This window comes from Arvicanthis niloticus, chromosome 17, assembly GCF_011762505.2.
Source record: "Arvicanthis niloticus isolate mArvNil1 chromosome 17, mArvNil1.pat.X, whole genome shotgun sequence".
Taxonomy (NCBI): domain Eukaryota; kingdom Metazoa; phylum Chordata; class Mammalia; order Rodentia; family Muridae; genus Arvicanthis; species Arvicanthis niloticus.
In genome coordinates this window covers 51808181-51826120 of record NC_047674.1, presented here as the reverse complement: position 1 = coordinate 51826120, position 17940 = coordinate 51808181, and the positions used below count along the sequence as shown (strand labels likewise).

The window sequence follows — 17940 nt, the reverse complement described above, 5'->3', positions numbered from 1 at the left end:
GGAAGGGAGTAGTAGATCTGTTTTCTCTGTCACTCCATGTATGTCTGCTGTGTCTCATTGGTAGCTAGTTCCCCACCCCCACCCCCAGGAAATCCTTGTGACTGTAGTGTCTCAATTTCTTCCTTCAAGGTTTTCTCAGAGCCTCAACTCACCCAAGTTCCAGTTCTCGGGGTCTTCCTCTGGCTGTGTCTAGAGTATCAATCACGTCGAATGTGCCTAAACCAAACTTCATTGTCAAACCACTTTCTTCTCCGCTCTTCATTGTCTCAAAATACCCAGCAGACCGTTTTGTTACATGGTATGAATTTCATCCTTCCTTGTTCCTTGTGTCGGTTAGCCACTGAGTGCGGTTAATTCTGTCTTCTCATGGTCACAGCTTGGTTCATACATGACTTGTTGTATCCTCCATAGCCACTAGACCCCTTCCTAGGTACTGCAGAGCCACTTTGTCCCACTGTCCCCAAACTGGCTTTATGAAGGTGACCACCGCTGTTGTCTTGTTAAAAAAAAGAAAAACATAAAAGCTGTCTGTTTCCATCTTTCTCTCAAAAGTAGCAGCCCTTCCCTTTAAATTGTTCACACTTAGAACCTTTTCTTCACCTCTCCTTTCTCCCTCTGTCTTCTGTCTGCTGGCTATTTCTGCTTTCAGAGTTTATCTAGAAGCTGAGCAGTGCTCCACAGTACACTGATCAAGCCAGTGTCATCTCTTATTGGTATTAGCATGATGGTCTCTTATCTAGTCCCCTGGTCTTCCTGCAGTCTGACCTCTGACCCTCTCTCTTGCGTCACCTAGGCCAGCACAGGTCTGCCGTTCCCCTGACCCCTTGCATACTTAGCTATACCAGCCTCAGCCTTCTGCGTAGTCATTCCCAGCCCAAGCTGGCTCCTGCCTCTTGGCCGATGCTTTCCTTTCATCAAGAGCATTTTCTCTCAGCTCTGTAAATGCTTATCTATTTCCTATGCTTCCTTTGGGTCTCCGGTGTCATTTTATCAAGAGACTTTCCATTTCACCCAAACTTTAAAATCCGTTCTCTCATCTGTTCTTCTGGATCCCTTCTCTTTTCCTGTTTGTCTGCAGAATACTTATTTAAAACCCACTGACATCTAGCCATCTGGTAGTTTGTTTGGCTACCAGACAAGCAGAATAGAATTCTCATTTTACTAAGGACTCCTCCCCTGAGTTCTACAAAAGTACCAGTCACATCTCATGTCTACCCTCTGACATGCCTGTCCATTCTTAACATTCATTTGCCTATTCTTCAGCGTTGATTATCTTCATAAAACCCCAGCACTGTGGCATAACTCTCCTTTAAAAAAAAAAAAACAAAAAAACCTTTCAATAGCTTCTTATTTGACTTAGAAAAATATATAACAAGCTTAATGTAAAACAGCAGTCCTGATCTGTTGATTATAGCTGTCAGGGTCTTTAACTCAATCTGACTTTAAGCTCAGACAGAAATTTCTCAGTCCAAAGACCAAAATTCCAGAGGGTAACACAAGCATAGCTCAATACAATGAGTGCCCGTTTCTTTCCTCCCATTTGTAGCTTTGCCTGCCTCTGCTTACAAGCAAGAACAGCATCTTTCATTCTGACACACAGGCCACCCCCAAGCCTGGCATAATTTTGACACAAAAGACAGTCATTGTTGAGTGAATGAATAGTCAACCCTTTCTCCTTTGCCAGATTTAACCACTTACGACACAGTAAAACACTACCTGGTATTGAACACACCGCTTGAAGACAATATCTCCACTCATGGCTTATCCAGGTAGGTGGCTGTTTGGGCCCTTCTTAATTTCTCTGTTTCCTGGTCATTTTTAAGCGTTTAATTTTATTTTTTAATTATGTATATACATTTGAGTCTGTGTGCGGGCATGTGCATGTGAGTGCAGGTGGCCCCTGAGGCCTGAAGAGCTTGTATCCCCTTGAGCTAGAGTGACAGGTTCTGGGACCCACAATGTGGTCCTCTGCAAGAGCAGCAAACAGCTCTAACCTCTATGCCATCTCTCTGGACATATCTGGCCTTGTCTTGAATCACTGTCATAAGTTCTAACCTTGGGAATCTTCTGGGCAAGAATATCATGCTATCGTGATGAGGGAAGGATGATGCTGTGAGCTCAACGGGTCATTTTCTTCAAGTTTGTGGCAATTAAAACATGGAAGAGACAAACAAAATCACAGCACGTTTCAGATTAAACTCAGCAAACATTTGTACTTGATGGCGCTGCCCAGGGGGCAGTTTCTGTCCACGGTCTCTTTAACTCAGTTCAGCAGGTGTGTGTGGCCTTCTGCGCTGATTGCCCCAGTCTCTATCTTGCAGCAGCCCTGCCCAGGGCACTCCCTGACTGGGAGAACTGGACACGTGTGAAAGTGATAAACAGTAAATGAGGTGACACAGGAGTCAGTCACTTCAGGGCTCAAAGGACTAAACAACAACAGAAACAACACCAGCAAAGCAAAGGGAAGGGACAGAGAAGAAGCAGATCAGATATGAGGGTCTGAGGGAACTGGGCTCTCCTGCTCTTCCTTCCCTTTGACACAGCCTTTCAATGGCTCCATTAGAAGAAGTAGCATTTTGGTGTCTGCCGCCCTTCACATCGCAGTGATGTTTTGTCTGGCTCCTGATCTTGTTTTAAATCCTACAAAACTTTAATCCCCCTATGCCTCTGAGGTGACACTAGCTATGTGATATAATATTAATATTCTCAAGTTGATGGTGTTAAGGATGCACACTGCTACCCCCACAAGGATATCATTTTGGACATGCTACTCGTTGTCCTTGTAACACTGCCTGAAGATCTGCGCTGACAGGTGACTCGGTCATCCCCAATGCCTATCCAATACCTGCCTGTCACTCAGTTAACACCTATCACATTTGCCCATTTTAATTTTTTTCCTGGCACTGGTCAGTACCTAAAGCTATGTATTTTTTGTTCGCCTCTCCCTAAGCAGTGTTAGATGCCTCCAGACAGGATCTTCTTAGATATTATATTTATTCTTGGTGGTGGTGGTGGTGGTGATGGTGGTGATAATGGTGAGGGTGGTATGATGTGGGAGGGGAGGGGAAGAGACAGACAAACACACACACACAGAGAGAGAGACAGAGACAGAGAGACAGGGATAGAGAGAGAGAGAGAAAGAGACAGAGAGAGACAGACAGAGAGAGAGAGAGAGAGAGAGAGAGAGAGAGAGAGAGAGAGAGAGAGAATCTGTGCCATGTGGTTGTATGTGGCAGTGGAGGAGGCAGAGGATGACATTCAAGACCATCAAGCCTGCAGACAAGCACCGTACTTCCCAAGCTGTCTCAAAGGAGGATCTTATCTCCTGTTCCCTACAGCAAAGGAAGCCTGGCAGCAGAAGAAACAGACCTGTTGACTGTGCTTTCAAGTTTTCTCCCTTGACTGAACTAAGCATAAATTTTAACCTCAAGGAATATTTAGCGCTCCTTTCTTTTTAAATATTAAATGCCTTTTAGAATTTGGAAGCTTTTGAATATTCTCTTTAAAAATTGTATTTATTCGTGTCTACAGTTTGTGTTCTGGACTTGTGGCTTCTATTCTGGGAACACCAGCCGATGTCATCAAAAGCCGAATAATGAACCAACCTCGAGACAAACAAGGAAGGTGGGTAAAGCCCTTAGTGCCCACATGCAGGAGTGTCTGCAGCAGTGTTGGTGAGTGCCCACATGCAGGAGTGTCTGCAGCAGTGTTGGTGAGTGCCCACATGCAGGAGTGTCTGCAGCAGTGTTGGTGAGTGCCCACATGCAGGAGTGTCTGCAGGAGTGTTGGTGAGTGCCCACCCACATGCAGGAGTGTCTGCAGGAGTGTTGGTGAGTGCCCACCCACATGCAGGAGTGTCTGCAGGAGTGTTGGTGAGTGCCCACATGCAGGAGTATCTGCAGGAGTGTTGGTGAGTGCCCACCCACATGCAGGAGTGTCTGCAGGAGTGTTGGTGAGTGCCCACATGCAGGAGTATCTGCAGGAGTGTTGGTGAGTGCCCACCCACATGCAGGAGTGTCTGCAGGAGTGTTGGTGAGTGCCCACATGCAGGAGTGTCTGCAGGAGTGTTGGTGAGTGCCCACCCACATGCAGGAGTGTTTGCAGCAGTGTTGGTGAGTGCCTACATGCAGGAGTGTCTGCAGCAGTGTTGGTGGTTTAAAGATGCTGTCTTCTAAGGTCCACGTGATACAGATGTCTTCACGTTTTCCTCTTCAGTGAGGCGATTGTTGATGTGAAATTACTTTCTTCGTCTGATGCAAATACAGTAAGCCTTTGGGGAATCGAGCTACCAGACATATTATTTAGACACAGAGTAGTTACTGCGACTTTATTGTTTTCAAAGTGTTTTTGAAAGCTTTGAAATACCGTGCTGAGAAATTGCAGACCACTCTGTTCAGAGCGTGTGCCTTTCAGGTAACAGAATACAATGTGGTATAAAGCAGTGTGTTCTCTTTGGAAGAGGTCTCGTGGAATGAACTCCAGAGAGGACAGAGGGAGTGATGGGGGAAAAAGAATCAGCAGGAAATGCCTATGATGAACTGAAGATACTTATGTCTTTGTCAATGGACACAGAGACAGAAAGTATTTATTTAGCTCAGACTACTGCTGCACAGATGGCTCTGTTTACATCTCTGTTCACATAGGAGGGAATGTGACAGAGGTCTCTTTCTCCTTCCAGAGGACTTTTGTATAAGTCATCAACTGACTGCTTGGTCCAGGCTGTTCAAGGGGAAGGCTTCCTGAGTCTGTACAAAGGCTTTCTACCCTCCTGGCTGAGAATGGTAAAGATGGTGGGGGGTTCTGTTTCTTCCTTTACTTTTGTTTTCTTTGCATTTCAATTACATGTACTTTGCAGATATTTTTCATTCTCTCCTCTGATGTGTGGCATGGCCCTGCCTGCACAAGAGGCCCATTTATCCTTCCTCTTAAAAATATTTATTTTAGGTTTTTTTTTCTTTTAACCTTTCCTTAGAATCATGTTTTCTTTCTTTACAGACTAAGGCTAAGTGGCCCTGTCACATTTACTAATAAACAAGGTGATAATCCATTACATAGTAGATAAAGACAGACGTTTTTAAAGTGATACAAAGCCTTCAGTAGTCTTCTTAGCTAAAACAACCTAGGTTGAGGTGGATATAGAGATTTCAGAATTTCTAGGAAATGTTGCTGCTTCAGAACTTGTTTTGATGACAAAGTTATACAGGAATGATTTCCACAGAGACCCTGCTTTAAAAGAGTGCCACGCCCCACTGTGCTTCTGCTATTTACTGCAGTGTACTAGAGTGGTAGCTGTAACTCACAGCACGGTTCATTTGTAAGTGCTTGTAAATACTTGAAAATGTAGATGAATTATGGGGCTAGACACTCAATCAAAAATCAACATAATATAATCAGACACACACACACACACTTGAGTGCACACCCTGTAGAGTAGACTTAACTTTGAATAAGAAACTATAAATGGATGGTGGCTGTCACAGGAAGGCTCTCTAGTGCTTTGGAGATACACAGAGGGTAGGCACAGCCTACACTGGGCAATTCCGAAGGCCTCTCCCTAGGAGAGACTTGAGGATAGAATAGGGCTTGGCCAAGCAAAATGGTAAGAAAACGTTCTCTGGAGATGGTTGGATGTGTACTAAGAGCCCAAGAACAGGGGAGTACAGGAAACAAACTGGGCAATATGCAGAGACCCAGAGGAACAAGGCAAAAGGTGAGGCAGAGAGGCAGAAAGCAGACAGGCAGGGTGAACTGTGCACACCAAGGTAAGCTGCATTTCTAGATTATTCTGTCTTTCCTGTGTTGAAAAAAGAAGGCCTGGAGTGATCAATGAAACCTAATGGTGGTGCAGAGGGAAGCGTGGCAGTGGGAAAAGAGGATACATTTTCACAGGTATTTGGGGCATAGAAGCCTGACTGGATGAGGGTAGCTGAATGGCCAGAGAAGATCAGGAGAAGAAAAACCAGGACCTGGTCAATTGGTGCTGACAACAGTTTGTACAGATGGGTATCATTTGTAGGACAGGAAAATGTAGCTTCAATAAATATAAATTTTGATACAGATCGTTTGGGGTACCTGTAGGACATCTGAATAGATAGGTATATAGAAGACTGTCTTAATGTCAGATTTAGGTCAATGTCAGGATCTCATGCAGGGAAGTAGGGATGGGACAGTAGATGCATATTAATAAGAATGTTAACAGTAAAAGCTCATAGCAACACCTGATATAAAGTGTGTCAGTCAGCCTTCTGTTGCTATCACCAAATATCCAACACCTGACAAAACAACCTGAAAGAAGACAGAAGGTTTTATTTGTTCTCCTGGTTTCAGTCTGTAGTCAGCTGATTTGATTGCTTTTTTGGGCTGGTGAGGCAGAACATGCTGGCAGGAACACGTGGCCAGGAAGTGGAGAGATCCTTACAGGAAGGGGCCAGGGACAGGTGCACCCTTCAAAGACTTCCCACACACACCCTGTCCAGGAAATAGAGAGCTCTCTACAGGAAGGAGCCAGGGACAGGTGCACCCCACAAAGACTCCTCCCACTCACCCTGTCCAGGGGTGAAGGAGACGGATTAGTGGATAAAGTATCATCAAGCAGGCATCATCATGGTGCGTGTTGCTGTCCTGTTGGTTGCTGCAATGGATGATTGAACCCAGACATCTGCCTCAACCTTCAGGTACCCGGCTGGCTTCACTGGAGCTTGTAATTATAATTATACCTGGTATATTCACACCACACACTTGATAAATTATGCAGGTGCCTGGCACCTCCAGGCCAGCATGCCGTTCAGAAGTTCAACCCCTGTGTGGGGCCAAGTCGGTATTAGAAAGTCACCTGCTAAGCCCCACAGACAGAAGAGCCTTTTTGTAAGACCATCAAGCCAAGAGGGCTTTTGAATAGCTAGCTCTGCAGAAACAAAAATGAGAAAGGCCTGCAGCAGGTTCGAGACAAACCTGAGGCAGCAACACGGGACTAGATGCTCTTGGATTATTTACAGTAGTTCCAACTGTGCTGGTGGGGAACTCAGTGAGCACAGACAGCTTGCCCACTGACAGGGCACAGAGGCTCAGTTAGTCCCACTCATTAGCTCCCCACAGTCTTTAGCTAAATGCTCTCTCTCTTGAGGTCATTGAAACCCAGCTAACCCCACCACCCTCCCTATCACTAAGAAAGCCCCTAAACAGAGGAGGCATAGAGTTACTTCACCAAGCCCCTGTGGTTTTGAACCTATAATGACACATTCATATGAAGAGCAAAACTGACAACCACACCATTAGATCTGGCTTCAGGTTCCTTCTTAAGCAGGAGCCCGCATCTCCGTGGTCTCTCTGCAGTTGCCTCCTTAACCGATCCATTCTGATGACACAGGGGTGTGGCACATTCGTAGCTTTGTGCTTATTACCTCAGCTATATGTGTACAGATCAACTCACTGCTACGTAGTTCATTCTTAGTCTGCCAACGTAACACATTCAGTATTTCCCAACAAACGCATATGCATTCCTTTACAAACACGGTTAGCAGATCCAGTTTAGATTCTAAGTAATTAAGCTTAACTCTCTACTCTAGAAGGGAAATCCTCTCTAGTCACTGATCAGAACCAAACTAGAGAGGAACTCAGTCCAAGCACCCTTTCTCTGGTAATCCCTAGTGTTTATGACTCCTTTCAGACCACATCCTTCTTCATTCCTGTGGGAAGATTCATTCAGATTAAGGTCGAGCCATTCTGAGCGGGTGGCTTCTTTTGCTCTTCCGTGTGAATTTGGTTTTTTGCAGATTGCAAGACATCTGGAGCGGAGAGTTTTATGACCCAGGTCTTACAGACTTATCTGTATCTTCCTCACATCTTAAGTATCTAATTAGACAGCAGCTTAGTACAGGAGTCAAGGCATCCCAGGTTGTAGCCTTTTAGCCAGACACAGTGAGTAGAAAGAGCAGTGTGGTCTAGCTCTGCACCATGTCAGTGGGCAGCAGGACAGCCCAGCATCCTCATATGTAAAATGGAGATAAGATCTGCTTGTGTTCTTAGGGAAATCTGTGGTCAATATGACAGGAAAATGCTTTATAAGTTTCAAGGTGATTTACAAGATATTTGTGGGGCTTTTTTGTTTGTTTGTTCGTTTTGTCTTGTTTTTACAAGTGGATTGAAAATGACTGTCACTCAAAGATGTATATGTAGAACATTTATAATTGCTTTGAAATATGCACTAACCTCTTTGGTTAATCTTTCAGACCCCTTGGTCAATGGTGTTCTGGCTCACTTATGAAAAAATCAGAGAGATGAGTGGAGTCAGTCCATTCTAAGCCCTTAAAGCTAGAGTGCTCCTTGTCCATGAACAGGAGCATCTGCAACACACGCCCCTGTTATTTCTACCTCTCTAGGAAGATACTTTACTCCACAGAGACTGCGATTTTCAGGGGGCAGCACTTTATCTCTCTATGGAAACCTGAGTTCTCTTTGACTCCTCCTTTTATCTGAGAGCAATGTGTCTGGTCCCATCTCTCAAGACAGCCACTGAGACACAGCAAGGTATTTGCTAAAGAACGGAACCCAAACCACTTTGATCCTGGGCCAGGAGGTTTGGACTTTGAGCTGCTGATCTGTGCAGAAGCGTCTACCTTAGAGGAGTACCAGAGGGAGCCAGCATCTCGGACCTGGATAGACACAGACGGCAGCGATGTGGAAGACTGTAGTGCTTAGGAAACATTTAACCTTCGTGCCAGTATTTATTGTTGCGGTTTGACAACTCGCTTTTCTGTTAGTAGAATGCACATATTGTAATCTACACAGAGGCAAATGAGAAGTCACAAATAAACATCTTGAGTTTTCCTAGTGCTGAAAGAAGTCGCTTTAGCTTTTCATGCAAGGAAGATGGAAAGATAAAAGAGGCAGCTTGCTGTGATGTTGGATTGCAAGGAAAGAGGCTCTTGCTGCTGGGTCCACCTTTGCAGGTGTGCTCACTAGTTGCTGCTCCTTTATGCATGCTAGAGGCTAGTGAGATCCCCTGACAGCCACAGTCTGTCAGTGACAGCAGAACGCTTGCTGTGTAACACATTCCATTACAGTCCACATTTATTTATAGCTCTGAGAAGCATAACCAAGGGAACCACAATATATTTGCCTGAGAAATAGCTCCCAGGGTGTTCTTAGGGAGCGCCTCATACAGTCAACTTTTCAGGGATGTTTTGGGAGTAAGCTCACTCTTCCTGTGTCTCCCTCTAACCACGCCTCTGTTACAGGGGGCGTGGGTGGGGAGCAGAGAGAGCTCGAGAGCTCAGATACCATGACACTTTTAGAAACCTGAGTGTTAATCATTGTGAGTCATACTCATCCTTGCCTATGGTGTGGCAAGTGTTCACCATCTGTGGTTCATGATAATCTCCCCAGTCGCTGTACCCAGTCCTTTTCTCTCGTTCTAGAAAGGTTTCTCTAGATTCACCTGTACACACCTGCTCCCCCCAGCCTCAGACACAGGGCATTTTGGGATAGACGGCTACAGCTTAGGGGTAATGGCTAGGGATATTACTAGAAAAACTCTGACCACTCAGGCCCAAGGTAGATCTCCGAGCCAACCAAATAGCTGTCGTGATGAGCAGATGCTTGTGTGTAGAATCAGCTTCCCCAGTGCTGCGTGAATGAGCGGATGGAGAAGAATCACTGCCATTTCAAAGGAGGAAGCACACTTTTAAAGACCCTTCAATGTGAGTAACCATCTCATTTTTCTACCTACAGAAGGTGGAGTTAGATCCCTGTACGTCTTCAGGTTGCCCACCTTTCCTTTCCGTTGCATTTGTCAACCTGCAATTGAGTTGCTAAATACATATGTAGCCTATATTATTATGTTTCAGTCCCCAAGTATTCTGCTCCACAAACTGAATCCACTCTGGGGAAATTTTGTTTTTTCTATGTTTTCTAATGTTTATGACTAAGTAAAACTGGAATCAAATAATTACATGCAAACTCGACTATTAAAAATTGGCTCAGTTTTCTTCTTTGGGGGCCTGGGGACTGGGACACGGACACGTTGTTCCTTAGGTTGGAAACGGAAGCCCAGAGCTCATGCTGCAGAGTGCAAAGACCTCACTTGTGATGGATCTTACAGTGGACCATCACACTGCACGCTAATGAGGTACCCAAGCAGAAACCTCGCATCCACTTCACAACAGCCACGCATCCGATGCCGGGTCATCTCCAGATTTGTTGGTGGTGGTGATGTTGGTGGTGGTGGTGGTGATGCTGTTGTTGATGGTGATGTTGTTTTGCCTCATAGATTTCCAGTATATCTGTGTTGCTTGCAGCACAAAGTTTAGGCTGAAATGGACTTGAACACTAAGAGTCTTCATCATCTGGATGCTCGTCCTGTCTCCGACACATAGCCCATTACTTCCACACTTCCTTAGCAAATTCGGCTTCTTGGTACCCACTTGGAATATGCTAGGTCCTTTTCAACAGTAAACACATCAGAAAACTCCTGTGTGTAACTTTCTCACTTCCTGCTGTGTAACTCTGGTGTATCTCAGGCTCTGCAGCTCAATAGTCAAAATTCTAGGCATGTTTTCTTTCTTTTTTTGTTTGCTTTTACATTTTTTCTCTAGTCAAATAATATTTTTTTCTTTTTAAAATCTATGCATACTTAGTTATAAATTATGTTCTGATCTTTATAAGCAAGTTAACAAGCATATCTAGTTAAAAGGATAGCATTTAAGTCTCATTTTAGTGAGAAGTAATAAGGGGTTTTATTTTTTTATATGTTATTTTTTTTATAGGTGTGAGTGTTTCACCTGGATGCGTGTCTGTGTACCATTGCATGTGGTTCCTAAAGAGGCCAGAAGAGGGCATCAAATCCCCTAGAACAAAAGTTACAGAGGTCATGTTGGTGCTGGGAATTAAACCCAGACTTTCTGGAGGAGCAGCCAGTGCTCTTAACCACTAGGCCATTTCTCCAGTCCTGGGAATAATAGATTTTTTTTAAAGAGCTCCAGGCCCTGTTGGATTATAATTCTTCAGGGTTAGGACTAGGTAGGTACTCTGGTTCTATGTGAACCACAGCCTTCACTAATAGCTTTCTTTGTTTTGTTGTCTGTTTCTTTATTCATTTGTCTGTTTACTTATTTATTTGGGCTGTTAGGTACCCAAGAAAAATTGTTTATTGCTAATATAGTATTAATGTATAATAAAATTATATATTGCTAATATAATGTATAATGAGTTTTGTCAGCCTTATTTTAAGGATAGCTGTCATATGGGTCTGAAATATATCTCACCTTGTTAATTTAAAAAAGAAGCCAAATCAAGATTTAAATGAAAATTTTTATTATTTAAGTTTCAGATTCTCAGCTACATTTATTTGCAATTGAGAAAGTTATACTTTTTTTCCTCTCCATGAACAAAAGTATATTTCTGCAAGACCTCTCATGGGGAAAATGCATATTTTTAAATATTTGATGATTCAAATATGGGTTTTAACATGTGCCTATAATCCTAGTTCTTGGAAGGTAGAGGGAGGCAGGAATATTCGTGTTCAAGGCCATCTTGACTATTTGGTAGGTTCAAGGCCAGCCTAGGCAACATGAAAGACTGTATCTCCAAATGAAACGAAAACAGAAACCAAATATTTGGTAAGAAAACCATTCTTTTTTCCCAGGTTAAACCAAAGCTCTTCTTCACGACTGCCAGACAAACACGTACTGTTACTGAGTGCCAGCTAGCTAACATCAGTGGAAGCCTGACCCTGAAATCTGAGGACCACATTCCCCCCACTCTTGGAGTCTGCACTTCTCTTTTAACAGAGCAGAACTTTGACACTGTGATCTAGCCCTTCACATCTCTAGATTTCTGTCTCTTTATAGGAAGGAAGAGAAAAACCACTGCTGTCTGTGTCTTAACCTACTCTGTAGCTGAGGGGGACGTCGTTTTGATATTGTGTTTTTAATTTTTTTATTTAGATTTGCTTTTCTCTGAGTATAATTATTTCCTCATATTCCAAGGTTAGAAAAAGCTCTAATCAAAATAAATGTTATTCATATAACATTTGTTATGTTAATATGCGCTGTTAACATAAGCACACACACACACACACATCTCCTCTGTCTCACCATGAACTTAGTTTTTCTCAGGATAGTTTCTCTCAGTAACTGGAGTGCATCACTGGGTAGAATTGCCTTCACTTGCTCCATCATACCCACCATAGAGTTAATCTCCCTAGTGATTCGCTTAAGGTCCTCTCCGTCTGACCCCACCCATTTTTTTCTGGCCCTCATCTCTCCCTGTGCTTGCATCTCTTCCTCCCCTCAGATACACAGCACTCTGCTTGTTTTCCTAGAGACTCGTCCACTTGTCTGTGCACTGTGAGGCCTTCTATCTGATCACCCCGCCCGTCCATCTTCATTCAGATTGGCTAATTAGCTCCAGATACTGCCTTTCAGAAGCTTTCAAGAGCCAAAGCACCCATGGGTCCCATTGTTTTCCCAACTAAGTGGATAGAAATGTTTTTTCTCCTACACGAGGGAACTATCTGAAAGCAAGGAATCTATAATAGCTCTCTGGGAGCCACACAGAGGACGTCTGCTAAATCAGGAGGGTTTTCTCTTTTGTAAGGAAATGGAGAGAAAAACATTTATGGACAAATTATTGTATTTTATTTTCCCTCTATTTTCGAAGGAATTATGCTGAGTAGCACCTCTAATTTCATTAAGTTACTTACGAAATGCTTAACTCCCCACTGAAAAGATCATTGGTGCTCAAATGTACTATAATTTTTAAGAGATGCCCTCTTCTTCAGTTTAAAACTTTCCACCATAGGCCGGTAAGATCTCTCGGTGAGTACTGGCACCTGCTACCAAGCCTGACAGCCTGAGTTCTACCCCAGGTCCCACATGGTAGAACAGACACCTCTGACCTCCACACACACATCAGACACACAAAGTTTAAAATAAAATGCTTGTGGGGGAAGGAGTGCACCAGGAGGAGCTGGTGAAGTGGAAGTTTCTAGTGTGTCATGTGATGCAGACTCGTGTGTTTTGATGAGGCAAGGCCCCTGGGAGGACATGTGATGTTTGGAGAGAGTATAAATAGGGCTCAAGAGACAGTGACAGGGTAGACCTGTGCAGCTCTTCACTGGGGTCCAGTCTTCGATGGTCTTCACTTTGTTGAGAGAGGCACGGTAGAGAACTAGCATTTCAGCTGGTCCTGGTCAATCCCGCTGGCCTGTGCCAATTCAGTGGAGGCATGGCAGTTTCTGCTGGATTTTACCACCATTGCTGATTCGTGTTTGGTGACACTTTTGAACTGGACTGTTGATATCTTGACAGTACTGGACTGGACTGCTGGTATCCTGACAACAGAGATTGTAATCACTCCAAAGAGCTACTTCTCAACAGGTCCACATCCCCTTGTCCTATTTACTGTCTTTCGTCTCCTACCCTTGGACAGTGGGCAAGAAGTGGGGCAAAGTGTTTGAGAAGTGGGTTTTGAAAAGCCTAAACCTACAGGTGGGGAGGAGCAATCGGGATGTAAAATGAATAAATAAATTCATGGAAAAACTGCCTCCCCACTTAGGCTACCCAATTTTATTATATTGGATAGCTTTATACTTAATAAGTTGGTTAATAGTTAATAAACTGGTACAATAATGTCATTTTTCATTTTAGAGTAGGTCTGGAAATTTGGCATTGATTTAATATCAAAAAAATGCAGTGTCTTTGCATTTCTGAACCCTGAGGAGCACATGATTGTTTTTTTCATACTCCCAACCCCCAACGCCTCCATACTTTACCCCCAACTGGCTGTTGTGATTGCCAACAGCAGCAGGAGCCACTTTGAAGGTTTGATTAAAGCAGATGAAGGTGCCTAAAGAGATCTGTTTGCTGAAAATATAACAAACAGGAGCATACATGAGTAAATAAAGTGTGCTATTCTGAATTTTGAAAATAAATGCTTTTAAATGACTGTTGACATAGTGATTATTTTCAACCCGCTATGGTTTTGAGACAACAATAAAAATTTAGAGGATTTTGGTTTTGTTTTGTATTTTTTAACTTTAACTGTTCACTGTGAAATTGAAACTGACTTGTTTGGGAGTGTTGGGTTTAGAGTATTTAACACTAGTCAAAGAGATAATTGTATTTCATGGCTATAATTGGTTATTTTATGAGTATTTCCAGTCTGCTGTGTCTGAGATTTCCATGCCTCCTGCATCCTGTTGTGCTAAGGATTATTTCTGCTTTTTTTTTTTAACCCAACAGAGATAATGAATCAGTCAAGAACCCTAGACAGGGTACTAGGGTCTACCCTAAGGGTAGATAGATACTAACAAGAATGTGTGAAGGCTTTTCAGGTAAAGGAGACTGCTGAGTCTGGCTACCTGAGTTCAATTCCCAGGACTCATATAGTGGACAATTAGAGCCAACTCCCACAAGTTGTCTGTGTGCCTCCAAACAGGTACTGCAGCAAGCATACATATAGCCAACATGTGTAAATAAACATGACAAACGATGGTAATGTCAATGACAGGAACATGGAGAAACATTTACAGTGCTGATGAAAACAGTATGGCTAAGACGTAAAAACTAAACGTGTGCTTCCTATATGACTTACACTAGATATTTAGCTGGCAGTAGTGAAAACCTGTTCATGCAGCAAACTGTGCACTATTTATAATTGCTGTTGTTGGGCCCTAAAGGTCCAAAACCACGGGACACGCTCCCCCAGAGATACTCACGGACGGGACTCGCCACTTACAAGGGACATACGGCTGGGATGTAAATTAGAATAGCTCAAAAACCTGCCCAGTCTAGGCTCACAGCTTAGTAAATAAAATACCAGGTGTGGGGAGCCATGGCAAGGCCTTACTCTTGGCAAACACTCATCCTTGGCTCTCCCATCTACTATTCTTTCTGCTTACCTTCCATGATTCACTTGTCAGTTCTCAGAACTTCAAACAAGGCCTCATAGCAACCCACCTTAATAACTCTTTCTCCTGATCTCTAGATTTAGCCAACATCCTGCTAGATAGATGTTTTTAGAACCCCTGGTAACGGAAAAGCTTTGTAAGAATAACTTACTTAGACCCCACAGCTGCAGCTAGCTTCCTCCACCTGCAAAGCCCTCTTTCCTTTCCTACCCTTCCTCATATCTTGTTTTTAGAGTATATAACGTGTGAACAATAAAAATTTTGCCAGCTTGATCAGACTCCTTGACGTGCTGTGTCATTTTATTTTCTCCCGCATCTTAGTCCTCTCCACAGGGTCTAAGGGTCCACTAAGGGTCCAGCTGGCCTGAACAAGTACCAGGGTTGTGTGTTTATTCTCCAGGCTAGCTAGAATATATAATTCGTTTTATACACTCCCCATCAATAGGCAACCAAGACAGTGTTTCACAGAAACGCCCACATGGCAGTCTGATCTGGGCAACTGAGGTTTTCTCAGATCTAAGCTGTGTCAAGTTGGCCGTTGAGCTCATTAGACAATGACTTTTGCCCATTTTCACATCTGATTCATTGTTTATTTGGTTGGTTTGCTTTATTTCGGAAGGCATGCTTGAGACAGGGCCTGTCTACATAGCTCTTGCTATCCTAGAACTCACTATGTAGATCAGGCTTGAACTTGGAGATCTGTTTGCCTCTGCCTCCTGAGTAATAGGATTAAAGGCTTGTACCATCATGCTGTGCCCTGCTTCACACTGGATTCTTTATTCTTGAGTTTTGAAAGTTACTCTCCATGCCATTGATATAAATCTGAACGTGTCATAGATACAAGGATGAACATGTCATTTGCAGAATTTGCCTCAGAACATGTAGCTTGTGGTTCTCATTCTCATAACAATGTTTTCATACCAATGTTTCTTTGCTTGGGTTATATCTTAAATATTAACTGAACAGTAATCTAAGCATATTTTAGGGCTGAAGAGGCAGCCCTGCAGTTAAAACACCAGCTGTTGCTGCAGAGGATCCAGGTTTGCTTCCCAGCACCTACATTGTGGTTCCAACTGTCTGTAACTCCAGTTCCAAGGGATCTGACAACCTCTTCTTACCTTCACCAGCACCAAGTACACATGTGGCACACAGACATACATGCAGGTAAAACACTCTCAGATAAAATAAAATATATAAATCTAATTTAAAATTTAAAAACATAGTTTATTCATGGGCTAGACTCTGTACCATGTTTGGCTTAGGGTTCTTTATGTAGATTTATCTGAGCACAGAGAAAATTATCATTTGATTTTTTTCTAATTTGGGGGATTTAAAATAACTCAAAATACAGTATTAAAACCCTTTTCAGATGTCTCTCGTCTCATCCCTGGCTTTCTCCTTATCCCTTTAGTTCTTAAATATAGGATTAAAATTAAAGTATCCCCTACTTTACTGAAGGCACAGCTCTCTCAGAACTAATAGGGAGGAGAGATTATACTTTTTAATACAACTGAAAATATTTTCCATGATAAAGAACAGGAGATAACTTCGTTGGAGCTTAATCATCATAATGTAATGGCCCAACTTTAAAAAAAATATCCACTTTTCTTTCGTACAGAATGATAGGATTGGAAAAAAATGTAAAACAACCTACTCCAGGGACAGATAAAAGAGAGCACTGAAATCCTTAGCATGATGTCAGCACTTAATGTTTATTCCCTGACATTTCAGGGTTCAGATATTTATTTAAGGGACCTGGAAGAAATGGAGAGATTCTAAAAATATACATGTATCTCTCCATTTGGCTATCAGAAACAATGAACCCCAAAGAAATGGGAATTTCCCCCCAGGAATCCCAAGCTAGGAGAAGGAAACAGCTCCAACCAGGGGTCAGGGGAGGAGGCTACTTGTCTCCTTTAAAGAGATTTCACAGGGCTCTAACAACTTGCCAGCCACCTTGCTGGGTGAGGTGAAGCCCAGGCAGTAATAAGTCTATGTTGGGCTGGACACCTTGGCCATGACCACTGAGAGGTGCATCCTGGCCCCTTACTGTGTTGTGCTTTATTTTTTGACACAAGGTCTCACTCTGGAGCTCTGGCTGTCCTGAAACTCACTGTGTAGACCAGGCTGGCTTCAAATTGACAAATATCTGCCTGCCTCTGCTTCCCAAGTGCTGGGATTAAAGGCACACACCACTACCCCACGCTTTAAACTCTAATCTCACTTCAGGACCCCAAAGATAGACAGACTTGGGGGATTCACTAGATCTCTTTGTTCTGTTTCCCAATGTGGCCACAGTTCCTTTTCTGCTTTCCACTGTTAATTTGACTCTTGTAGTTGTCTTATTGAGGGAGGGTGGCTGAACCTAGCTTAGAGCACAGGCTTTGACCCCCAGGTCCAATATCTTGGGCAAGGGCAGTTGCAAGAGGGAGGTCAAATGGAATTAAAGTGAAGGTGTCAGCTCAGGAACGGAGACTAATTAACATTCCTCAGACTACAGGGCGTGGGGGACCGACCTGTGGGTGGGGGAGGCCCAGAGCACATGGACACATTCCACAGGACAGACTGTTGGCCACCTGCAGACAAGGGAAGTCCCTGCCACCTCATTCCCTAAAGACCAAATCAGTTTAAAAGTCACACTGCTCTGCCAGTCATATTGTGCCTAGTCGCTATTTCTCTAGTCTACCCCTTAAACTGTATAAAAAACTGACCAAATGGGCTGCCTGGGGTGGCCACTCCACCTTTGCTGGTATAGGATGACCCCAACGAATTGGATCATAAAAATTCCTCTTGCTTTTTTCATCGATTCTCATCTCCATGTGGTTCACTTAGGGGGTCTCCAGTAAGCTAAGGCTCACAGAGTCTTACAAAAGGTATTGGGTGCAGCTCTATGGCTGGGTACTATGCAAGGCCATAGGTTAAATTTCCAGTACCTATGAGTAAAATAAGAACTGATTGTATCTATAAGTTTCTAGTGTATAATATTTGGTTGTATTACTTAATATATATGCTTGTACCCAAAGAACTGAAAT

At 43.3% G+C, this 17940-nt stretch overlaps 1 protein-coding gene across 4 annotated transcripts in view; it reads left to right on the top strand.

Moving 5' to 3' along the window:
* Slc25a27 (solute carrier family 25 member 27) overlaps positions 1 to 15184 on the top strand; it is a 30491-nt gene extending 15307 nt beyond the window's left edge. Inside the window, exons 6-9 of one of the 4 annotated variants that reach the window (XM_076915245.1) lie at positions 1685 to 1769; positions 3532 to 3624; positions 4679 to 4781; positions 8505 to 15184. In XM_076915245.1, the coding sequence (XP_076771360.1) occupies positions 1685 to 1769; positions 3532 to 3624; positions 4679 to 4781; positions 8505 to 8537 (314 nt within the window). In that variant the 3' untranslated portion in view covers positions 8538 to 15184. Of the gene's footprint in view, positions 1 to 129; positions 299 to 1684; positions 1770 to 3531; positions 3625 to 4678; positions 4782 to 8228 lie in introns of those variants that run through there. The other 3 variants (XM_034521587.2, XM_034521586.2, XR_013104686.1) reach the window with 3 other exon arrangements.
* Positions 15185 to 17940: the final 2756 nt, after the last annotated feature.